Here is a 26,787-nt window from a genome sequence, read left to right as displayed (position 1 = left end):
CATCTTTCTTGAGATTAGTTATTAAAACAAAATTTCGTATTCATCTTGGTTTGCCATCATCAATGGCAATTTCCCTTTTGTGTTAACATAAAATGAAATTGATACCGCATGCCAGGTATTTCTTTTTACATTAGCATGATCATATGGTATACCGAATAATAATTCAAACAAATAGCTTTTATAACTGATTAAACACTGTTTTCAGCATTGAATAAACACAAATATTATATTTAAAAAGCATTTTCAATTTTATCAAGTTTATCTTGTTGAGAGGTGCGTGTTTTGGTGGTAATCTTTTTCTTTAGATGAAAGTTTTAAAAGAGGACATTATAGGATAATATGATGTAATAGGTAAACGTTAAAGTAATTAAGGCTCAACATTTACTATATTGCAAACACATGCATTTGACGACATCGGCCACAGTGTTGATGACTAAGTTACATTTTGATATCGAGGTATACAAAAATGCCAAAAATAATGCCTACCAATGTTCAAATGAGCATAGACCATATCATAATATAATTATGTCTATTCTAATAGAAAATTTAGAATTTTCGATGTCTGGGGCAGATCTAGAATATGTCTTCAGATGGGAGTAATTTGGTTTGATGAAGCAAAAGCGGTCTAAAAGTGTGTTTCACAATATAAACATCATGTACATATGCATTTTCTTTTCGCAAAGATTTTGTTTAATTTAATAGAAAGAAAGTCCCATAGAAATGTCGTTTTGTATCGCTTCCCCCTGTTTTGTTTGGATTAATAGATATAAAGAATTGATATTTAAGTCTGAGAGTGTTATGACTGTAGTCGTAAATAGCTTTGATATAGTTTTTACGAACTGGGAGCAGTCGTATACTAGTTCTGCATGTCGTTTGACGTTGTGTTAAATGTTTTGTGTGCTTTGTGCAGATTTGATAATTATTTCCATCTAATATTTACAGTAAAATAGCAATACGTAAAATAGTCCTATGGTTAGAGTGATTAACTCAATGGGAGGTAATAAACCTGCCAAAATTTCTACATGTCTGTCTTGAGTTAGGTTACGTAATAGGTAATTGTCAAAACATCATTTAGGAAGGAAATGCGTGTAGATGGAACACATGGATGGTTGTTAACGTACATATATAGATGTTTGTGTGCAAATGAATGTTGACGAAAATAATATAGAAAACACTAAAAAGACTTTTTGTTAGCATGGTTTATTTAATTAGGTACGTACGTTAGGAAAGGATATTTTAAAAAATATTGCTCAACACAGCTTGAAATTGTTAAAATTGAAATTGAAAACCCATTCTATTATATATCAATATCTATTTATATATTAAAACAAACATTATCAGTTAGGCACGCATAAAAACACCAGACCCAACCGATGCCTATTTTTTTTTAAAGGTGGAAACATTTTTCTCTTTTGACTGTAGCTCGTGTTGCATTTGAAAAATTTAAATCATTATCAGAACTGTAAACATGGTAAATAAAATAAACAAATTTTACAATTTATAAAAATCAAAAGCAGGAAAAATGGAATGAAATTCAAAACAGTGTAGCTGTGGCCATTGATTGACACATTAAATTCATCCATTGACTGGGACAATTTACGTGAACGTTTGTCTGTAACGACCACTTTTCACGACGTACCTACGATAGACATTTAAACTGTGGGGTCACCAAAGGTTTCTTAACGCCTTTAATTATAAAATAGTTCGAAAAATTAATCAGGAATAACCTTTATGTTTTGATTTATATAATATATATAAATCAAAACATCGTGTTATTTCTGATTAATTTTTCGAATTACTTTATTTATGTGTTGAAAACCTTTGGTGACCCCATAGTTAAAGTGTCTTTAAAAAGTACAAAGTGAGCAGTGGTCGTTACATACAAACGTTCAGCTAAATTGTCCCAGTCAATGGATGAATTTAATGTGTCAATCAATGGCCACAGCTACACTGTTTTGAATTTCATTCTATATTGAAATGCATTATAAGATATCAGCTGCCACTAATACGTGAAGCTTATCATTGAGATAATTAGATATATTTATAACATTTGTATAGTAAGTCCACTTGACAACCTTAAAGGCATATTTTCATTCGTATTTCAGATATGTTTTATATGCCTACAATGTCTAGAGGAATATGGAGTGATCACATACATGTTTAACCCCTGTAATGCAGTAGTTGTGGTTGGTTAATTATTGCCTGTCATATTTTTTTCATGAAGTGTTTTAAGAATAAATGAATCTGTTGGTTTTTCTTCTGAATTGTACTATATTTTGTCAGGCTGGGGCCTTTTAAAGTTTGTGCTACAAGGGTGTTGGGGGAAAACGCACTACAATATTATAGAATAGAGTAAAAAGATAAAAAGAACAGGATGGAGAGTTGTCTCATTAGCACTCATACTGCATCTTCTTATTTATAGGGAATAATGGGTTGGTGATATGAAAAGACTATACATCTTCTGACATCAAACTCAGACTTCTCTTGAACTGAATTTTAATGTGCGTATTGTTATGCGTTTACTATAGTATATGTACAAAACGTGAAATAGGCGAGTGATATGAGAGCCAAATTTACATTTTTAATGCACCTACCTAACACACGGCTAAATTATATATCACTAGAAAGCTAAGAATGTGTACTTTCTAAATATCCCGGTCGTCAAAAGAAATTATGGTGCATTTTTTTTTAAATCGAGGTCAAAGGTCATGGGTGCAATTTCAATTCACGGATACTTCTAGTTGTAAAATCGAGTCAAAACAAAAGCAAAAACGAAACAATTTTATAGGAATGCTGTATTACTGTTGGGAAAATATATTTCTATCATAATATTAATTAATTTTAGTTGATTTTAACGGTAACGCATGTTACATAACGTTTTCTCTCGGAGTCTTTGAAAATCAACCTTTAAGTCACACAAATGTATCTGTAGTCGCCCTTGCATTATCTAAATCATATAATACCTCCATATCATTTGATTGCACGTATTTACAAACATATTTATCTGCAAATTTGATATAAATAATCTGAAACAAAATATTTGAAGCAAGTGGAAAATATACCATATGACGTATTTTTAAATGTTTAGAAAAGTTCCACGATGAGCTGTTTATTAAAATTGAGGAAGCGTATGGTCTCCTGTTAGATTGAAAGCCTACCTACCGCTTCAAGATCAGACAACCATAGGGCAGATTTTCTTTTATTATTGTAGTGCAATATGTTGATATATAAAAAAAGAAGATGTGGTATGATTGCCAATGAGACAACTATCCACAAAAGACCAAAATGACACAGACATTAACAACTCATACATCACTTAATCAGATATGATAAGAGTACTAACAAACATAACTAAAATGAGTAAAGTGCTACTGGTATATTTATATCAACAAATTGACAATTTTAATATAAAACATCACAAGGAAAATATGATCACTCATTGTACGTCAAAATGTGTTTGATTTTACTTCAGTCGGCCGCCGTGTATCTTGAGATATATGATTAATCAAACAACACTTGACAAAGTAGTTTGTACTCTTTTTAAATTACGCTCTACTTGATGACGTTCGGCTACTTTGGCACTAAGTATTACTTTTTTTTTTAATCTTGTTTCACCGCTTCAAACCGATGACAAGACTATCCTAATATTGAACCTTATATTTGGCTTTTTAATGTTAAAATCCCGTGATCGAAACGTCGGACCAATGGGATGTTGGACCGTTTAGGTGTCGGAATATTGCGATATCGGAATATTATAGCTTCATTTTAACTTGTAATCTCATCATTCTTATCGGTCAACATATCCATACAAAGACAACTTCCTTGGCATGGGCATATATCAGTACAGCAGAGGTTTTGCTCAAAACGGACACAAGATCTACTATATACAGATTGAATTATTAAAAATTTGGAATGGATATGAGGGATTTGTCAAAGAGACACCAACCCGCTAAAAAGCAGGCAACGGCCAAAAACCACCAATGGGTCGTCAATGCAGCAAGAAACTCCAAAACCCGGAGGCGTTCTTCAGCTGGCCCCTAAACAAAAATGTACTACTTTGAAATGATAATGGACGTCATACTAAGCTTCGAAATATACTCAAGAAGTAAAAATAAAAAATCATACAAAACTAAGAAAGGCACGATGCTCCTGACTTGGGACAGGCGCAAAATTGCGGCGGGGTTAAACATGTTTTTGGACATCTCAACCCTCCCCCTATACCTATACCAGTGCGTGAACAGATCGAATCTTGTAGAAAGTTGGATGACATCATACCGGACCGATGTTGCCTTTTAGCCAACCAAAGTCATACGGAGATCTTTTATTGTTTCTGTAGTTAGGTCGACATTGTCTTGGATAAAATTTTAACCCCCAGAAAAAAAATAATGCCATGTAGAATGTATGCCCCATTTTCATTGTTTCAAATCTCCTGATCAGTCAAACTTGTTAATAGTTAACAAAGGTGTGTCCATAAATACGGTGCATTTGTAGTGATAAACCTAAATGAAAAAGAGTTAAAAAAAATATTTATAGATAATATACATACTACTAAAGCCATACATCTTAGAACTTTGTCAATAGGAATATCGTACGCTTTATTAACTGCCGCAGATGTGCCATCATCCAAAAGACAACACAGAACTGTTTTTAAAGCAGGTGGCATAATTTCAATTGAATAAACTAGTGAAATGTTTTTAGATAATGGATATTCATCTGATTGGATTACAACTTTACCCTATATCTGCTTCCGTAAAGTAGCTGCACTAAGTGCTTGCAACCAGTTTCGCAGTCACTGCTCACATCTTCAAATTTTACAGACCGAATATCTCAGTCATTTTAAACGGGTAATTTTTCCGTCATTACGGCATAAGACAAAATTATAGAGCTACTGTATACAATATTGGATGCACCTTCGCCTTGTTGAAGCTATAGATACATGTAACTATAAATTGACCATGTTTTTTTAGTTTTTGTTGTAGCTGATAATATGTTGTGTAGTTTTCTCGGCGGCGATCCTCGGGCAGAAATTAAGCCCGGTTAACGGATCAAGTAATTAAAGTTGTTAACCAGAATACTTCCTTGTGTATAGGCACGTCATCTTTAATCGTCGAAATGTTAGTAAAAGCTGTTTTATGTTCAGAACTAAATAGCTCTTTAATTTCTGATTTCAAATTTTGTAGCAAATATTTAGCGATGCAAGCTCGATGGTATAAAGAATTAATAGTAAAATTATCATGAGTTATTTTGCAAATCAGATCATTGTAGGAGATATATGTAGTAACACTCAATACAGCTTGAGTTTGCTCCTCAGAGGATACCTTATGAAGTTGTGTAACTTGCTTATAGGCTTTATACATTTGCAAAATATACAAACAGACAAATCAGAATGAGTTGATATATGAGAAGATCTATTGGTCGGTAGAATTGGTACATGTAGTACAAAGTCTTTGTACAGACAAAACAGAAGATGATAGGTTGTGCTTACTTTTGAAATATTTATAGCAACTCTTATGATATTTTGTATTTTCAAATGGGATGTTTTCATGTTTTTCATATTCATCGACCAGTCTTCTGTAAACTTCATCTTTTCGTTTTCCCACTGCGGCAATACAACTGTATCTTCATTTAAGTGTTTAACTACATAGTTTCTATGTAGTAAATATATGACAGACTATGCATCTGTGTCAATAAATGTATCTATATAGTGTTTTTTGCTTTTTAGCAAAGGAAGGGTTTCATTGTGAACTGGACTGTGAAAATTTGACACGACTCGGAAGATTTTCTACAATTTTCCGATACGATTCCTTATTTAGAAAGGGGTGAATTCTACAGAACTCAAAAACTATGTTTTACTTTGATTTGATCTTTATTTCGGACGAATTTATATCTATTTAAGCTACACTGAAGTTTAAGTTAGAAATAGAACCGTTTAAATATGATTTATCGTACTCTAAAAGCACTATTAAGTACACGGAAATCGACTAATATATTCAGTAAAAAACGATAACGAAATAGATAAGGGATTCCGGAAATTATAGTGATTTTACCTAACATCATAAAATTACAGAAATTTGTAATTTTAAGAAATGTTGAGATAAAGTCTTGATCTTGAATGAAAAAAACGATAACTGATGAGTAATTTGGTGTGATCTAAAACGGATAGAGTGCAAAAACATTTAATAACAATTTAATTGTAGATCCGAAAAGGTCGGGATTATGAAAATTTTCGTACAAAATGTCAAATATTTAGAAGGAATGCAAAAGCATGCGGACTTACAGTTGTAAATATTGTTTTTCATTATTTTAAGAATCTAATTCACTTAATTATTCTGTCTAAAAGAAGAGATACGACTAATTTCCTTTGCTTGAAAAACATGTCGTAATTTTATAATTTTCAACTAATTTCTGAAATAAACGTCAATTTTACAAAAACTGCACCGTACGATTTTGTGACGACCGGGCACTTGAAAAATCAAAGTTTAATCATTATTCTTTCATTTAAAAAAAAAAAATTAGCCGTGTGTTAGGTGGGTGCATTAAAGTCCTTAACTAGACGTCTTTTTCAAATATTACACTCGCCTATATCTTAAGGCCTGTAATTTGACTCCGTGGCATATATGCAAAGTCAAAGTGGGACTATTTTATTTATTAAGGACTACTTTTCTATGACAAAAGATGATTGGTTGTTTTGGTAGAGGTTGACCTTTACCAAAAATCAGGGGCATCCGGGGTGACCTTATCCTTTATTTTGTATATAATGTTTTTTTTATAATATGCATTTTTTATATTTTTGAGGATGAGCGAGTCAGGTGAGTGGGTGTGTTCGTATGCTTTATTACATTGTACTTATTGTTTTGGGGAAGGTTAACTTTCTGGTAGTAAGACCCGTCACGGCCAGGCTGGGAAACTGGATAGGCAAATGCTCACATTAAATCTGTATCGATACAGTGTGTTAAATGTCTTCCTTTTTACACCATAACCCATGGTGGTGCTCCTACTAGGTATCAGGTCCGTTCGCGCCCAATACATTTTCGCACCCTACATGTTCGCACCTCGCACGTTCGCACCCAAGGTCCGTTCGCACTCTACACGTTCGCGCCCAATTTTAATCAAATTCCAGTTGAATAATTGGAAAATCATGATTGTTGTTTTAAATTGCTTTGGTGTAAATACTGAATGTATTTAGCTTGGAATGAGTAAAACATTGAAGATTTTAATTAAAAAACACAAAAGATAATTGTTTTTAACAGCTTGGTCCCTTTGATCTGAAACAATGAAACAATAAAATATAGCAATACACTATTATAACCAAAACATGATAAAATTTATTCAGCACACAAAAAAAAAAAACGTAGTCAGAATCTCACTTTATTTTGAAACAAGTCAATGAAACAAATTTATAGCAATACACTAACCAAACCATAATTAAGAGTTATTCAACACAAAATAAAACGTTGACAGAAACCCACTTTATTTACAAATTGTTATTTTTAACAATACACTATCAAAAACATGATTAAAATTTATTCAACAACAAAATAAAATGCTGTCTCACTTTATTTTGAAACAATGACAACAAATATACTTATAAGAATACACTTGCCAAAACTTAATGACAAAGTTATTAAACACAAAACCAATGAAAATTGGGCGCGAACATGTAGGGTGCGAAAGTAAAAGGGGGCGAACATGAGTGGGTGCGAACGTGAATGGGCGCGAACGGACCCGGATTCCTCCTACTAAAGCGGAACATACATACAGGGGCACATAATCAGATAACGCAATGGAAGACATTCTCCGGAAACATTTTGATTACCGAAATCGAAATTCCTCAGGCTCAGTTTTAGGAAGTCTGTTTTCGAGCATAGAAATAAAAACTTGTGATGCTGCTTATCCGGTAACATTTTCAGACTTAGACATCAAATATGACGTAGGACTAGCGGTGCCTTTTGCATGGTTCTGGTGCGACGCCATTGTAGAAGTTGTGGAAAATTTGTACCGTGAAAACAAGAAATTTAATGGTTCAAGAGACCGTATAGTTGAACTTTTAAGAGAATGTGTATTAAAGTTTTTAAGAGATGGTAAGTTAATAGACACGAAAGTTTTTATAGAACTTCAGTAAAGACACTAGTTACAGGGGCGGATGCAGGAATTTTCGAAAAGGGGGGGGGGGGGTGCTAACCCAGGGCACCCAGGGCAAAGGGGGGGGGGGTGCAAAACATATGTCCCGATACAAATGCATTGATCGGCAAAAATAAAGGGGGGGTGCGCACCCCCGGAACCCCCCCCCCCCCCCTGGATCCGCCACTGAGTTAATCATGACATACATATAGCTAACATGTAGAGTGACCGGACGTGGAGTCGTACACTTTTGAGACATTTATAGGCCCAGTGATTTTATTTGATCATGTGTTGGTAAATGGACGGGTATTTTATGATTTTTGTTTTTGTTTTGGTTTTTAAATATGGGGACTGGCATTTCTTAATGCAAGCTGATTTATTGAACCCTAGAAATCCTGAAGAAAAAGGGCGTGGAGTCGTAAACCCGTAAAATATTGCTCTTCACGTTACCTATGATAAATAAACATTTTTGCCTTTCAAAAGGTTTATTTTGCCTCAGATTTAACAGTATAGTGTAAATAATTACGGTAAAATAATATAAATAACCACAAATAAAAGTTAGTACGCATGCACCTAAATTGGAAAAATAGGAAAACACAGTTTTCTCCCAAAAACAACAAAGAGGGCAACGTTATATTGAAGAAACTTGATGCAATTGATAAATGTTGTAAGACAAACAAATTTAAGTAGTTACTGAATAAAGAATTGTGATTTTGCACGTGCTATTTTACTGGTTTGTTTGATTTCGTTTACCATTGTTTACCAGGAAATAATGCAAAAATGGCAATCTGGCTTGTTTTTCTGACACCAGTAAGCAAACCAGCAGGCAAAAACTGGTCAGTTGTGATGTTCACATTATTTCTATACAAATTACGTGTAATGAGGCGATTTTAAAAATTATTACTATATGAGAAGTGCCGATTTTAGCCTGCAGATGGCCATATCTTATTTATGTTTTGTTGTATAATTTCAAAACGAGGCACACGTGACATGTAAAACTATGACCCTTTACAACTCTTCATAATACTCTATTGCTCAAATACAAAAGTTTTATCTTTGACAACTCAGTTAAGGGGTCAATTGCTAACAGTTTTTAAGTGTACGACTCCACGTACAGTTACTCTATAATTTTTTTTTTTGGGGGGGGGGGGTGTACCTTGCATAACCAAAATAACCCAAAATAAATCAGGGGTCCCACTGCAGAGAGTAAACCTGATATTGAATGCGGAACCACCGCAATAAATTCTCGCCTTAAACATTTTAGTGGCAACAAGGTCATCTGGGGTTCCTATTACTGTCAAATAATGTACATGTATGCAAGGACTTTTTAATGTTTCACTGACTTTAAATTTACTTCCTTGATGTATGGTATTGAAAAGTAAGGCTGAAGGGGTCATTGTCATCCTGGGTACTATATCTAAGTACCCTGGGTACTATTTGAATGTATAACTGTACCCTGGGTAACTAAAATTGTTATAAACGTACCCAGGGTACTATAGTTGAATTTACACCTGGAATTCTGCTCCGAATGACCCCAAGAATTGTCTTCGAATAACCTTTTGATGTCACTCGACAATCACTTTTAAATTATGGCGTCAAACATTTTATTTTGTGACACAAAATTTTGCGGAATCCTGTATGATTTTGTGCAATGGTGGACGAAAGTGTAAATACGTCTATTATAGGAATGTTCGCCATGACGTCACAGGTCACCTGTGTTTTTGTTTTGGTGGGAAAAAAATGCATAAAGGTGCGGGTATTAACTTTAAATCGTCATACATTTGTAACTTTTTTATTATTCAAGATAATTATAAAATTCTTTTGGTTCTTAAAATCATTTTGAAAGCTCTTAGTAATGGTAAACTTTTGGAATAAATATTCAGTTATCTGGTGTATGTAAATGTAGGTTCATTTTCAAACTTTTCCAAACTACGTATGCATGGATGAATTTTCAAAATTCAATAATAAATTCAAATTTCCACAGATGAAAATAAAACTTTCTAAAAAAAAATTCTAGCCAGCCCTGAATGCAATATTTCAATATATTTACTAGATGGCTATATAAATTTGGGGAAATATTAGCCAGCCCTGCCAAAAATTAGCCAGTCATGGACTGGCGGTCGGGCTGCTATTTCCAACTCTGATTTAAAATTAAATTTACAGACCAAAAATCGATCTAGAAATAACAAAGCAATTAAAGTTTGAAAATTGGGATTTTTATGCCCCACCTACGATAGTAGAGGGGCATTATGTTTTCTGGTCTGTGCGTTCGTTCGTCCGTCCGTCGTCCGTTCGTTCGTTCGTCCGTCTGTCCCGCTTCAGGTTAAAGTTTTTGGTCGAGGTAGTTTTTGATGAAGTTGAAGTCCAATCGACTTCAAACTTGGTACACATGTTCCCTATGATATGATCTTTCTAATTTTAATGCCAAATTAGAGATTTTACCCCAATTTCACGGTCCACTGAACATAGAAAATGATAGTGCGAGTGGGGCATTTGTGTACTGAGGACACATTCTTGTTATCGAGTAATTGGCCATTGTTTATTAGTCTGTTTACTTGCCAACCAAAATGACACTAAATGAGATGCAAATTAGTGAATATGACATCACTAATGAGATTTGTGAACATTCCTATAATGTATATCCAGGCTTTCCGCTGGCGTGCGCTATTTGCGCATTTGGCGATAAATCTATTAATTTGGCGCAAAAATATTTACTTTGGCGCAGAAATGTGGCGCAAAAGATTTCTGGTCATTCTAATCTGTTGTTGCGAACATCGATGTCATTTTCTAGTTCGTTACTTCGGAACATGCATGTTGCGGTATTCAGAAGTTATCAGATGTTACTCATCAACTAAGCATGTAACAGGAAATCGATGATAAGCTTTTTATACGACCGCAAAATTTGAAAAATTTTTCGTCGTATATTGCTATCACATTGGCGTCGTCGTCGTCGTCGTCCGAATACTTTTAGTTTTTGCACTCTAACTTTAGTAAAAGTGAATGGAAATCTATGAAATTTTAACACAAGGTTTATGACCACAAAAGGAAGGTTGGTATTGATTTTGGAAGTTTTGGTCCCAACATTTTAGGAATAAGGGGCCAAAAAGGGCCCAAATAAGCATTTTCTTGGTTTTCGCACTATAACTTTAGTTTAAGTTAATAGAAATCTATGAAATTTTGACACAAGGTTTATGACCACAAAAGAACGGTCGGGATTGATTTTGGGAGTTTTGGTTTCATCAGTTTAGGAATTAGGGGCCAAAAAAGGGCCCAAATAAGCATTATTCTTGGTTTTCGCACAATAACTTTAGTTTAAGTAAATAGAAATCAATGAAATTTAAACACAATGTTAATGATTACAAAAGGAAGGTTGGTATTGATTTTGGGAGTTTAGGTCCCAACAGTTTAGGAATTAGGGGCCAAAAAGGGACCCAAATAAGCATTTTTCTTGGTTTTCGGACCATAACGTTAGTATAAGTAAATAGAAATCTATGAAATTTAAACACAAGGTTTATGACCATAAAAGGAAGGTTGGTATTGATTTTGGGAGTTTTGGTCCCAACAGAATAAGGGGCCCAAAGGGTCCAAAATTAAACTTTGTTTGATTTCATCAAAATTGAATAATTGGGGTTCTTTGATATGCCGAATCTAACTGTCATGACTGTGTATGTAGATTCTTAACTTTTGGTCCCATTTTCAAATTGGTCTACATTAAGGTCCAAAGGGTCCAAAATTAAACTTAGTTTGATTTTGACAAAAAATGAATCAGTTAGGTTCTTTGATATGCTGAATCTAAAATTGTACTTAGATTCTTGATTATTGGCCCAGTTTTCAAGTTGGTCCAAATCGGGGTCCAAAATTAAACTTTGTTTGATTTCATCAAAAATTGAATAAATGGGGTTCTTTGATATACCAAATCTAACTGTGTATGTAGATTCTTCATTTTTGGTCCTGTTTTCAAATTGGTCTACACTAAAGTCCAAAGGGTCCAAAATTAAACTTAGTCTGATTTTAACAAAAATTGAAATCTTGGGGTTCTTTGATATGCTGAATCCAAAAATGTACTTAGATTTTTTATTATGGGCCCAGTTTTCAAGTTGGTCCAAATCAGGATCTAAAATTATTATATTAAGTATTGTGCAATAGCAAGTCTTTTCAATTGCACAGTATTGCGCAATGGCAAGAAATATCTAATTGCACAATATTGTGAAATAGCAAATTTTTTTAAATTAGAGTTATCTTTCTTTGTCCAGAATAGTAAGCAAGAAATATTTAATTGCAAAATATTGTGCAATAGCAAGATTTTTTTTTAATTGGAGTTATCTTTCTTTGTCCAGAATCAACTTAAATCTTTGTTATATACAATATACAATGTATATTCACTTTTTACTACCAACTGATAAATTAAAATAATCTTTACCATTCAGTGATAACAAGCAGTTTTTTTACATCTTAATATTTTATGATGTATTTAAATGAGTAGTTATTGTTGCAAACTCCATTAGAAATTTTAATTGAGATTAGTTTTTTTGAGAGGATTAATATTCAACAGCATAGTGAATTACTCTAAGAGAAAACAAAAATTTTAAGTTCATTAGAACACATTCATTCTGTGTCAGAAACCTATGCTGTGTCAACTATTTAATCACAATCCAAATTTAGAGCTGAATCCAGCTTGAATGTTGTGTCCATACTTGCCCCAACCGTTCAAGGTTCAACCTCTGCGGTCGTATAAAGCTACGCCCTGCGGAGCATCTGGTTATCTTTTGATACGATTGGTAAATACTTTTAAGGTTTATGTACCCTTCTGTAGCCATTTTTGTACGAAATTTTCAAACCTCAATTGTATCAAAACTAAAGATATAATAAATAATAGAGATAGGCCATTTAGTACATGTTCCAAGGGGAAACTTGATGCAAAGCATTATTTTTTACGGTTTCATTGCATTTGATAGAAAAAGAGGACTTTGTGGCAAATAAATCAAGATTTTTATAGAAAATCCACAGCCTTTAATACAGAGATTTTTGTTATAAAATTTGAAACATAAATTACTCACTTGATTTTCTATAATGTGCTAGTGTTTATTTTTTACAAAAAGTTCTAAGTAACCTGTAATACCAAAACACCTCGTGCTGAGTCACTAAAGTCGAGCGCACCCTAAAAGGTGTACTTGATTTTGGCCATATTTATACTTGTCTTAACCAATAACTACATTTATAAATTTGTTTTAAGGAAATCAATGCTAAGCACTGCATGCAATAATTCTATATCTATCAGTCATCATATTGCCAAATATGAGAGTACAAGGATAAAGGCTGTGGATTTTCTATAAAAATCTTGATTTATTTGCCACAAATATATGTACAAAATGGCCTATCTCTATTATTCATAATATCTGTAGTTTTGATACAATTGAAGTTTGAAAAGTTCCTACAAAAATGGCTACAGAAGGGTACATAAACCTTAAAAAAAAGTGCTAATTAATGGTCTCAGACTCAGGTGAATAAATCCCTTCTGTCAATTGGTAAATAGTTTTGTCTCGCCTGCGACGAATGTTTCATATTTTGCATGTAGATGCCTCATGATATGAAGTTTCTGTCTGGCATACGTAATTGTCCTTGACCTCATTTTCATGGTTCACTGACCACTTGAAAATTGATGTATGTTTTCGTGATTAAGTCCATTTCTCTAATACTACAAGTGGTAGGACAACTATATCTGGTATATAGATTGGTCTTAGGGTATACATGTCCGTCTGGTACAGTTCACCTGTTCTTGACCTTATTTCATGGTTCAGCGATCAACTTTAAGTTTTCGTGATTAAGTCCATTTCCCTAATACTACAAGTGGTAGGGCAACTATATCTGGTTTATAGATTGGTCTTAGGGTATACATGTCCTTCTGGTACAGTTCACCTGTCCTTGACCTCATTTCATGGTTCAGCGATCAACGTTAAGTTTTCGTGATTAAGTTCATTTCTAAATGTTTCTCTAATACTACAAGTGGCAGGACAACTATATCTGGTTTATAGATTGGTCTTAGGGTGTACATGTCCGTCTGGTACAGTTCATCTGTCCTTGTCTTGACCTCATTTCATGGTTCAGTGATCAACATTACGTTTTCTTGATTAAGTCCATTTCTTTAATACTACAAGTGATAGGGCAACTGTATTTGGTTTATAGATTGGTCTTAGTGTGTACATGTCTGTCTGGTACAGTTTACCTGTCATTGACCTCATTTCATGGTTCAGCGATCAACGTTAAGTTTTCGTGATTAAGTCCATTTCTCTAAATTAATACTACAAAAGATAGGGCAAGTATATTTGGTTCATAGATTGGTCTTAGGGTGTACATGTCTGTCTGATATAATTCTGCTGAACTTGACCTTATATCATCATGATCATAGGTCAGTGATTATGTGGTATTTTTTGCATGTTTAGGTCAATTTTCTCACATTAAAAGTGATAATGGAGAGCAGGCGAGACATTTCAGTGTGTGCACTCTTGTTCATATAATTTGGAGAAAGTTGTAATTTATTTAACTACTATCGTTTTAAACACATTGTAACTTGAAACCATTTTTTAACAAACATTGGATTGATCAGGTAATTTTTAATTTACTAATTAGATTAAACATATTACATATAAAGAAAGGTAACATAATACATAAACAATAGTTATGCAAACACATAAAGCAACAGGTAAAAAGTAAACAATTTAATAATTGTCTAAACATTTGAAGTATTTTTGGCTCAAAAAATTTCAAAGTGGCTCAAAAATTTGGCTTTTGGCTCAAGTATTGGCTTAAAAAAAAAATTCAGCCCAGAGGAAACCCTGTATATCTGTACCCTGGGTACGATTAAATTATATAAAGGTAACCTTATACCAATCTCAGGGTGTGTTTTGATATGTGCATATAGATGATCAATAGGGATTTGATTCTTGTGCACCTATAGCTATTGATGGAAAGTTCATTGTAGGTGAGATGAGGGGGCATGGGACATTTTAGCAAAAGGAAAAAAAGTACATAGGGTCATTTTAGCGCCGACTTCATAGGACATTTTAGCGACGTAAAATTTGGGTTACCTGTATTTTGGATAGGACATTTTAGCGAAATTTACCTGTGTTTTAATAAGGACATTTCATTGAAATTTTACCTGTAGTATCATTTTTGATACAAATCCAAGTATTTGTATAAAATTAGTAACATGAGTAATACATATTTAAAAAAATAAGCATATTATTATTTATATGTACATGTATAATTTCTAGTTTTACACATGACTTAATTGACCAGTTTTGGCCAGTTCATTTTGTGTAATCCTGAACTGAAATGTATGTACCAATTAATTCTTATCTTTTTCGTTGGCTATGGAAGTATTTTTCTATTATATATTTCTTACACGCGTCAAATGTCCCTCAGCATTTGAGATCAATAATTTCTGTAAGAACGACCATGACTTCGTTATCCTAAGTAACTGAAACGTATTGGGGGAACAGAATTGTAGTCCGTGATTGTTTTAGATACAGAGTTGACAAATACTGAAAGTCTTAGTTACAGATTTCAATCGAATTATTATAAGCTGCAGTTAAAATAACACTTATCGTAGTGCTGTGTTTTACTGTTTAAGTCAATATTTTGATATTTTAAACTAATAAGAGTTTTAACCAGTATTTTTAGTGTTTTTTTTTTCAATCGAGTGTTTTTAGTACAATGTAAATATGCTACATTACAACTTGAATTATAATACATTAAATTTAGTGCCAGTGCTTCTTATATATTATTTATTCTTATATATATTTATTTCCTGCTAATTTTCCCAAAAATGTCGCTAAAATGTCCTACTATCATGACTATGTTTTTTATTTTCGCTAAATTGTCCTAAAAATCGGCGCTTAAATGTCTAGCTATACTAAGCTGCTAAAACGTCCTTTTGTTTTCGCTAAAATGTCCCATGTAAAATGTTGACATAATCAATTTATATATGTATTCTAGTTTAATTTCATAAACTTTTACAAAATAAATGTAAAGAATTCAAAAAGTAAAACATTTCACCACTTTTATATCAAATTCCTTCAAAAGTCACATGACCAGTGTCAGCCTCTACCTTAATCCATGTAATTCTATTTTTTTTGTTACTGTTACATCAGCATTATTCCGTAATTAATTGCTGCCCCTTACCTGGATGTAAATCTAACATTTGCGTTATAATTACATTCCTGATGTAACGTTAACAAGTGCCAAGTTAAAAAGTGTAAAAATTTATCAACAACATAATCATTTTCCCATTAACAAATAATCCTGAATTTGCGTTGAAATAAAATGCTCTTTCCTGAATCCCATTGTGTTGAGATCATGAAATCCCATCGTTTAATTGTCTCACCTGGCCCGAAGGTTCATGTGAGCTAGCCTATCACTACCACTTGGGGTCTGTCTGTCTTCGTTAGCTTTTTACATTTTAATCTTCCACTAGGAAACCACTGGGACAATTTGGACCAAACTTGGCACCAGGGTCCATTACTTTATAAATGTAATGAATTAACGACCCAATCGGCTAACCAAGGCAGCCAACATAGTTTTAACATAGGATCCCATGCTGTAAAGGAGAAGATTAAGAAATGGACTGGTTAAATAAAGTGGTTAGTGATTTTTATGAGAGACTGTTCATTGAGATTTTCATATATTAGAGACTGTTTATTGAGATTTTCACACAATAGAGACTGTTCAGTGAGATTTTCATACTTGAGACAGTAAAGTGAGATTTTCATTTTCCAGGATATTTGTTAATTTAGACGATTTAAAGTTTTCATTCATTTTTCTGATAATTACTTGATTATTTTGCATTCGCACAGCCCCCAGGATGTCCTGAATTAAGCACTGAGACATTAGTTATTGTGCCGCAGTTTCTATGTCATTGCGACATGACGTATATCTATGGCTTTCTAATTATATAATGCAACATTAACACTAGTAAGAAGTTATTTAGCTGGTTTAAAGATACATGTACCACTATACGAAATTTTGTTTACAGTATAACTGGCATCCAGTTGCCCCATGAACTGGTAACTTTGATGACGTCAGATGTGTAATTGCAAAACTTTTGATGGTGAAAAATTACGGACAATGTGGTATGAATCTTGCGTTTTTGAACCAAACGTGGCCATAATGCGGTTTCCTTCAGTTTATCCCATGACCCCACCTGGCGACGGCCGCCCTTACTAAAAAAGAAATTGAGCAAAAAATCAATTAAAAATCTTCTGAAACTGCTTGGCCAGTTTGGGTTAAACAGTCAGAGCTCAGACATAAATAAGTCTGAATCTGCTTTTGACTTATAGAGGTCTAAATTTGTAAGTTTTAGGATTAGTCTCCCTTTAATGCAAGACAAAATGCGACTTTAATAAGTCAAATGTTGTTAAGCAAGAAATAATTGACCAGAATCAAAAAGTTGCAAATATCGACTCCTACAAGTCGATAAGTGATAAAAATTGGTTAACTTCAAGACCCACGCATATTTATAAGGAGGTCATGCATCTAAATCAAATAATGACAACATTGAAAGAAAATGCTTTGTCTTCTAAAGAAAAATATGAATGAGAGTCTAAAAAATCGGAGATAATGTTAATTAACCTTTTAGTGCAACCACCTGGAACTACACTTAATGAGGAAAAACATCTGTGTTTAGTAAGGATGTTCAATTAGACAATTACATATAGATAGCTCAAGTCCTTGTGAACTCTCAGATAGATTTTTGCTGTCATAGGTTGTGTAGTTTGGCCACCAAGTGAAATTAAGTTTTTTCATCAACATAAATAGACCTAAACAAGTCTGTCATTTTATGACTTAGATAAGTCTAAAATTGAAAACACATTTTTATGATAAATACATGTTTTGACTTCTTTAAGTCAAAAACAAAAATAGACTTGTTTATGTCTGAGCTCTGACTGTTAAACTTTTGTAGAATGGCCCTTGGAAATGTTGGATGGTCCCTTTTCAAAATTATACTCAACAAAAAAAGTTTAGCAACATTCAAAGTATAAATTAAGGACATTTTCTGTTGGTTTATATTCTAAATATTTTTTAAAATATGAAGTGAAATCACAAGATGAATATTGCTTGAAGCACACATGAGCTAAACTTTTGTTGACATTTAGTGGTTCCAGTGTTTCCGACATTAAAATTTAACAAAAAATTGCTTTAGCAATTCTCACAGAATGCTTGTTTAAATCAGTTGAGCGATACAGGCTAACCTGAGCCTCAAGTATATGGTCTAATGTACAGTGAATAGGTATATTGGTATATCATGTAATTTATATTTTGATAAAAAGTTTTCTTTTGTTTTCTTAGAGAAGAACATCGAACATTTAAAGAAGGTCAAAAGTGCAAAGAGTGAAGCAGAAATACAAGCAATCCTTTCCCATCATTTGTTTGTACTGTTAGCTCCTTCAGCAGAATATTTGATTGATGGCCATCACAGTTGGCCTGCAGATTTGAAAAAATGTCCAGCATGTCATGAAGACCTGAATCTTGGGAATACATCTATAGGTAAGATTTTTGTTGAGATGATTCACGTGAGCTTTGCAATCCCTTGTCTTTTTTCTTAATTGTTAATTAAAAAGAAAGACTTCTAAAAATCATCAGATCAGTATAATCTGTAGTTTGCCTTATTATACCCCCCGCAAATGAAGTTTGTCTGTCTGTCCGTCCGTCCGTCCATCCATCCGTCTGTCCCGTTTAATGTCGGGGGCAAAACTTTTGTACCGTAGCACCTAGGATTATCAAACTTGGTTTGTGGATGCATCATATGCATGGGAAGGTGATGACTCATGTACCAAATTTAGGTCATTGTGACCTTGACTTTGACCTTTATAATAGTAAAACCTTGTCAATTTTGTGTCCAGAGCTGAGCAGAACTTTTGTACCGTAGCACCTAGGATTTTTAACTGGGATTTTACGAATGTAAAAATCGGTTATCAGATTGGCAAGGTACGACAGGCAGGCGGGCGGGTGGGCGTATATAGGTATATATACATTGTACCACTATTTATGAGTATACCATGTATATAGGAATCACCTAGTCTGTCGGAGCAGTACTTTTGTACCATAGCACCTAGGATCATCAATTTTGGTACATGGATGCATCATGGGAAGGTGATGTGTCGCATACTAAACTTAGATCACAGTGACCTTGACTTTGACCTTTGACCTTTATGGTAGTAAAGCCTTGCCCACTTCGTGTCTTGTGCAGATTTTTTTTACAATACTGTAGCACCCAGGACTATCGAACTTGGTGTATGGATGCATCATCGAAATGCGATGTGTCAAGTACAAAATCTAGGTCACTATGACCTTGACTTTGACCATTGACCTTTATGATAGTAAAATTTGCCCACTTCGTGTCTTGTGCAGAACTTTTGTGCCATAGCACCTAGGATTGACAAACTTAGTATGTTGATGCATCATGCAAAGGCGATGTGTTGTGTACTAAATCAAGGTCACTGTGACCTTGACTTTGACACTTATGATAGTACCACTGTAGCACCTAGGATAATTAAACTTGATATATGGATGCATTATACAAATATGATGTGTCATGTACCAAATTTAGGTCACTTTGATCTTTGACCTACTTTAGTATATGGTAGTAAAATGTCATCCACTTCGTGTCTCTAATTGTGTAAGCTTGTTTTCTTCATTTCATAGTTGTATTGTAGAGCCTAGGTGGGTAAATCATTGAAATTTGAACTACTTGAGCACTGTATTTTAATATCTGATGTAAGTCATCTGACTAATGGGGCTTGGCAGATGAAGGAGCATGGGGTATACATAATGAGCTGTGCTGATAGTCTCTAGTTATAGGTAGGGCAAAATCCAAAAAATCGTTGACATACTTTTCCGGTTTTACCAACCCAGATAACTTTCACCCATGTTCTTATATAGAAGTAAAAAATTGTGGCAAAAATTAACTGACTCACACCATCGATTATTGTTATGTGCATTTTTGGAAAAATCTGGATTTCAAGTGTTAATTTCAAGGTTTTGCCATAAGTAGAAAATAAGAAGTTATTTGTTGGAAGTTGGAGCCTCTGTATCCCATGGACACATCCTTCTTAGATTTTTAGCTCACCTGACCTGACCCAAATGTTAAATGTAAGAACATGAGATGCAAAATTCCCAAGTTAGGGTGTTTGAGGGAAATTTCTAAATTGAAGGGTTTGGGTCTTATTTTAATAAACATGATAAAAGGTAGAAAAAGCCCTGTTAGGTTGTCCCCTTTCAGAATTGTGTCTGATGATTCCATCCGCCAACCAAGGCAGTCAACATCAGCCGACATAGTTTTTATTAGGACCCTAATTTGTACAAAAATTGAACTTGACCTTCATTTATATAGTAGGAAATAACATTAAAATTTTAAAAAGCTATGCAGTGTTCATTCCAGGCCGCGCCCTTGCGCCATTGATGTATAATTTCCACCCATGGCGCAAAGAAAACGTGCCACTTGCGCCTGTCAGGCGCGTCGTTTTTCCGTAGTCCACAATAGGAAACTTCCGGATTTTTTTCATGGTCTTCCCTGTCATTGTTCTCAGTGTTTTTATACAAGAGACCTTTCTATTAAATTTAATCATGGCTGATAAACGAAAACGAAAGTTGCTTTGAAATCTATGTTTTCCTTAATGTTTAAAGGATGCTACCGGTTAAATTGTTGATCAAGAAGTGGCAGAAGACTCTCGAATGATAAACAACACTAAAAGCGGTGATACGAGAAAATTAAACCGAATACCAGTGCAGACGTGATTGATTTACGATGCGAAACTTATGAAATGTGACCATTGTGCAATTATTATATGATAAACAAGGCAATGCTTTCGCTAACGAGACGAACAATATTCCAGGACAAGTTACAAGTACATCAATGATTCAATAAATGATTTTTTTTATAAAGAAATGAAAGCAACATTTACAAACAAAACAACTAATAAAAAGTATAATTTTGTTATATAAAATCTATTTATAAGTGCCTACAGGAAGGAAACAACTGTTTGCTTTTTGCACTGATATTAATGAGATTTTGGTCAAATTTCATGACCCACCAATTTCAGTAGATGGCCCCTAGATTAACTGCCAAAGGGGCCTTTGACTCTTCAATCTGAAATTCTGGAATGAACACTGGCTATGTAATGGCGTTCTCTTTATATCATCTGGAAACGAACAGTGTGACAGACGAAAGCATGGACAGACAGACAGACGATGGACATGTGGATCACTATATACCCCTTCCCTAGGGAGAGTGGGTAAAATAAACATGCCCCAAAAATGAAATTTTCTCTGTATTGATACAATGAGCACCAAAAGCAGTACTGCAGATGCACAGAGTTTACATACAAATATATCCAGTTATCATTTATGTCACACTAGGAAAATGATCAACCTGTTTTAAGTGACCACCTGTCTTATGTGACCTAATATCAAACTTCCCTTCGAAGGTCACACAAGACAGGTGCATGTAGTGACTGTCTGTCAGCTGACAGCTACCGTCTTGGATACAGGTCAAGGTCATCAAATATAATTCTGAAAGGAGACTGCCTCAACATTGGAGATAATGTTCAAAATAAACTTAAGCATGTCGGCCCAACGATCTAGTCGGTCGACATATTGCTATTCTTCCGTTTCTCTGGGTTTTTTTGGGGTTTTTTTTTCCACCTAATTTTGTCCGGAGCAGTTCTCTGGAACCAATAAGCCAAACTCTATAATGGGTTGGCATGAAGCAAGATGCCAATGCCTAGTTGTGCACCAGGGATCTGGAATATTCAAAATGGCTACCGTTGCCATGGAAACCGCAAAAATATGCAAAAATCAAAAGATGCTTCAATCTTAATGGAACTTTATATAATTGTGTCTCGTCATGCACACATGTCAAGTTGGTCCTTGGAATTTCCAACATGGCTGCCATTACCATGGAAACCGAAGATAAAAGATTTTTGAAAAATGTTCAAAACTTATTTAAACTTTGCAGAAATGTTACTATTCATAATAGAAGGTTGGCATGAAGCAAGATACCAATGCCAAGTTGTATGCCTGGGTCTGGAATTTTCAAAATGGTTACGGTTGCAATGGAAACCACACAGAAATATTCGAAATTTTGAAAGATGCTCCAATCTTGATAAAACTTATAAACAGAAATGTGAATTGTCATGCATACATGTCAAACTGGTCCTTGGAATTTTCAAAATGGCTGCCGTTACCATGGAAACCGAAAATAAAAAAAAATTGAAAAATGTTCAAGACTGGCTGAAACTTTTTAGAAATGTTACTTTTCATTCATATTTTTTAAGTCAGTGTATGGGAAATCTAAAGTGGCTGCCATTACCATGGAAACAGGCCGGGCTGACATTAGCTATTTCTAGTTTTTTTCCCTTTTTTTTCCACCAAATTTTGTCCATCGCAGTTTGTTGGAACCATAAGTCATCATGGTCATAGAATATAGGAGGTTGGCATGAAGTAAGATGCCAATGCCTAGTTGTGCACCTGGGGTCTGGAATTTTCAAAATGGCTGCTGTTGCCATGGAACCTGCAAAAATATGCAAAATTTAAAAGATGCTTCAATCTTCGTAAAACTTTACACTTATATGTCTTGTCATGAATACATGTCCAGTTGGTCCTTGGAATTTCCCAAATAGCTGCCATTACCATGGAAACAGATAATTAAAGATTTTTGAAAATTGTTCAAAACTGATTTATATTAGAAGTTTGACATGAAGTAAGAGACCAATGCCTAGTTGAGCACTTTGGTCCTGGAATTTTCAAAATGGATATTGTTGTCATGGAAACCGCAAAAATATGCAAAATTTAAAATCTGCTACATGTACAATGTTTATAAAACTTTACATAAATGGGTCTTGTCATGCATACATGTCCATTTGGTACCAGGAATTTTCAAAATTGTTGCCGTTACCATGGAAACAAAAATTTAAAGATTTTTATACGACCGCAAAAATTTGCGGTCGTATATTGTTATCGCCCATGGCGTCGTCGGTGGCGGCATCGGTGTCCAGATTTGTGGTTTTCGGACGATAACTTGAGTTCTGATTGAGCAAATGCTATGAAATTTTAACACAAGGTATAAAACCACAAAATACAGCTTGGGATTGTTTTTGGGGGTTATGCCCCGCCGGTTCCTGAAATAGGGGCCAAAAGGGGAAAAATAAGTGTTAATATTAATTTTGATGTGGAGGACTTATTTTTTGTTCAATTTTAATGAAATTTTTTTCATAATGTTCCTTATGAAATTCTGCATTGGCAGTTTGTCAACGGATTTAACGTAGCCTTTACCGTTTCTGAGCTATTAGCAGCCAAAGTGGTGCTAAATCCCCAAAAACAAACTTTTTTATTTCTTGTCTGATTTCAACTGGGTTTTTTTCTTTGGATTCCTTATGAAATTTTTTGAAACAGGGAATTTTCACCAATTTGAGCTAAGACTTACGGTTTCCGAGCTACAAGGGGCTGAAAGGGGCTAAAAAGGACTTCTCCTTTTTGTTCGCCAAATTTTTATTTTTCATCTTATTTTTGTTTTGTTTTTTTTTCATTATGTTCCTTATGAAATTCCGCACTGGTGATATCGTTACGGATTTAACGTAGCTTTTACCGTTTCCGAGCTATAAGGGGCCAAAGAGGTGCTAAATCCCTCAAAACGAACTTTTTTATTTCTCCTCCGATTTCAACGGTTTTTTTTCTCTGGATTCCTTATAAAATTGCTGACATAGGGAATTTTCACCATGACTAGACAGTCACACATTGAATGATACATAGGGTTGGTGTCCCTGGGGTCATCCCAACCACGCCCACTTTGAAAATGATTGAATAACTTAAAAACGATGAGATTCCCACCCTTAAACCATATATTTTCTTGTTCCTCATGACAAAACGCATTGAATGATCTATATGATTGGCCCAAAAATATAAATGTGTTTTTTACAATGTATTCAACTTGGATAATAAGTCCAACATGTTAATGTGTCAAAAACTAATCTTGTGTCCACCTTTTCCCCAGAAATTTTTAAGTCTCCCAAACAAAGTTTGGAGACTTATTGTTTTTGCTCAGTTCTTATTATTTTTATTATTATGTCACCCGATCGACAATGTCGGGTGACATATTGCTTTTCCTCTGTTTCTTTTTCTGTATTATTATTATTATTATTATACTTCCACCTAATTTTGTCCACCCACTTTCTCAGAGCCAAAAGTACCAATCCGAATGATGGTGCACTATAACAAGGAACCCTAACTCCCCAGAGTTTGTGCAACTTTGGAACTAAAAAATGGCTGCCATCACCATGGAAACGGGAAAATGGTGAAAAAATATAATTTTGGAGTTCCTTGAATTATTTGAGAATGCTTAAGCTTAAAATCTTTAGATTTTAATACAATGTAGGTGTCCACTATATACTGGTTTTGGATGATTTTGGCACATTTTGGAACTGCTATGTTGCCATGGAAACTACACCAAAAATTTCAAAAATATGGAAATGCTCCAATTTTTTTTAAACTTTAGCATAACGATGAGCAACTTTGGTAGATGTGGAATTTGGCGTTGGAATTTCCAAAATGTCAGCCGTTTCCATGGAAACAATGCAAAAAGGTCAAAATGCTCCAAAAACTTCCGGGTTTGGTGAATAACTTTGGTATGCTTGAACTTAAAATCACCAAATTTTTATGCAATATAGTTGTCCACTATATACAGGTTTTGAATGATTTTGATAATCATTGGTACTACTATGTTACCATGGATACAGGAGCAAAAATTTCAGAATGCTTCAAAATTGATGAAACTTGATATGATTGTTAACTGTCAAGTCTAGATATGACTTTTGAAGTTGGAATTTCCAAAATGGCCACGGTTGCCATGGAAACTGCAAAAATGTCAAAAATTCTCAACTTAATGAAATTTGATAATATTGGTAACTGACAAGTTAAGATGAGACTTTTGACTTTGAAATTTTCAAAATGGCTGCCGTTGCCATGGAAACGGTATAAATGTGAAATACTTTAAAATGCACTGACTATACTGAAAATTTACAAAAAGATGAATAGCCATGCATATTTGTGCATTTACTGTTGAACAAGTTTAAAATGGCTGCCGCTTAGTGGCAATAGGGGGAAGGGTGACATCCGCTATTGCTTGCAATGGCAATTCTAGTTCTTCTTCTTCTTCCTCTTCTTCCTCTTCTTCCGCCACTTTAAAAAATGAACTTGTCCGCAGCGTTTCTCCAAAACCGCTTGTCAGATTGACTTAGAATTTCATAAAATGGTAGACTAATATGTCTAGGTGAGCCATCAATCTTTCGTTTGTGCATTGGGGTCTATTAAGGGGTATTTTGGGGGGTAGAAAGGAGGAAGGGGTTTACTATAGAACCCTATGGGATTTTATTTTCTAAAATTTTCAAATGAATATAACTTGAAAACTGTAAGTGATAGATACATGCAGTCTTCAGAATTGATTATAGGACAATAAAACAAATCACATGAAATATAGGGGGAGTCCCTGGGAGTTCATCCCCACCCCCTTCAATTTGAGAATATGCTTATATTTTGTAAACGGTCCAGATCCCCATCCCTAAACCATATATATTCTTGAATGGGACAAAAAAACAAATCAAATGAAATTAATGGGAGGTCCCAGGGGGTCATCCCCACCCCAGTCAATTTGAGAATGTGCTATTATCTTGTAAATGGTCCAGATCCCCACCCCTAAACTACATATATTCTTGTAGGGGACAATAAAACAAATGAAATGAAATTAAAGGGAAGTCCCTAGGGGGTCATCCCCACCCCCTCTTGTTTGAAAACTTGTAAACGGTCAACATCCCCACCCCTAAACCATATATATTCTTGTAGGGGACAATAAAACAAACGAAATGAAATTAAAGGGAAGTTCCTAGGGGGTCACCCCACCCCCTCTTATCTGAAAACTTGTAAATGGTCAACATCCCCACCCCTAAACCATATATATTCTTGTAGGGGACAATAAAACAAATGAAATGAAATAAAAGGAAATTCCGTAGGGGGTAACCCCACCCCCGCTTATTTGAAAACTTGTAAACGGTCAACATCCCCACCCCTTAACCATATACATTCTTGTAGGGGACAATAAAACAAATGAAAGGAAATAAAAGAGAATTCCGTAGGGGGTAACCCCTACCCCTCTTGTTTGAAAACTTGTAAACGGTCAACATCCCCACCCCTAAACCATATATATTCTTGTAGGGGACAATAAAACAAATGAAATGAAATAAGAGGGAAGTCCCTAGGGGGTCACCCCACCCCCTCTTGTTTGAAAACTTGTAAACGGTCAACATCCCCACCCCTAAACCATATATATTCTTGTATGGGACAATAAAGCTAATCAAATGAAATTAAAGGGAAGTTCCTGGGGGTTGCCCCACCCTGTTCAATTTGAGAATGTGCTATTATCTTGTAAACGGTCCAGATCCCCACCCTTAAACCATATACATTCTTGTAGGGGACAATAAAACAAATGAAATGAAATGTAGGTAAATTCCCTGGGGGTCACCACCACCCCCTCCTGTTTGAATACTTGTAAATGGTGGAGATCCCTACTCATAAGCCATATATATTCCTGTATGGGACAAAAAATCGAATCAAATGAACATG

The 26,787-nt window shown here is 34.5% G+C and overlaps 1 protein-coding gene across 3 annotated transcripts in view; it reads left to right on the top strand.

Moving 5' to 3' along the window:
* Positions 1-7,751: 7,751 nt before the first annotated feature.
* The window catches only part of LOC143084920 (uncharacterized), a 32,152-nt gene continuing 13,116 nt past the window's right edge, over positions 7,752-26,787 (top strand). For all 3 annotated transcript variants that reach the window (XR_012981207.1, XR_012981208.1, XM_076260998.1), the window contains exons 1-2: positions 7,752-8,081; positions 18,466-18,663. Coding sequence is in view for 1 of the 3 variants with exons in the window: in XM_076260998.1 (XP_076117113.1) it covers positions 7,784-8,081; positions 18,466-18,663 (496 nt within the window). In the remaining 2 variants the exon portion in view is untranslated. The remainder of the gene's footprint in view (positions 8,082-18,465; positions 18,664-26,787) is intronic.

This window comes from Mytilus galloprovincialis, chromosome 1, assembly GCF_965363235.1.
Source record: "Mytilus galloprovincialis chromosome 1, xbMytGall1.hap1.1, whole genome shotgun sequence".
NCBI classification, from domain to species: Eukaryota; Metazoa; Mollusca; class Bivalvia; order Mytilida; family Mytilidae; genus Mytilus; species Mytilus galloprovincialis.
The sequence above is the reverse complement of the archived record's forward strand: the minus strand, read 5'-3'. Positions and strand labels throughout refer to the sequence as shown.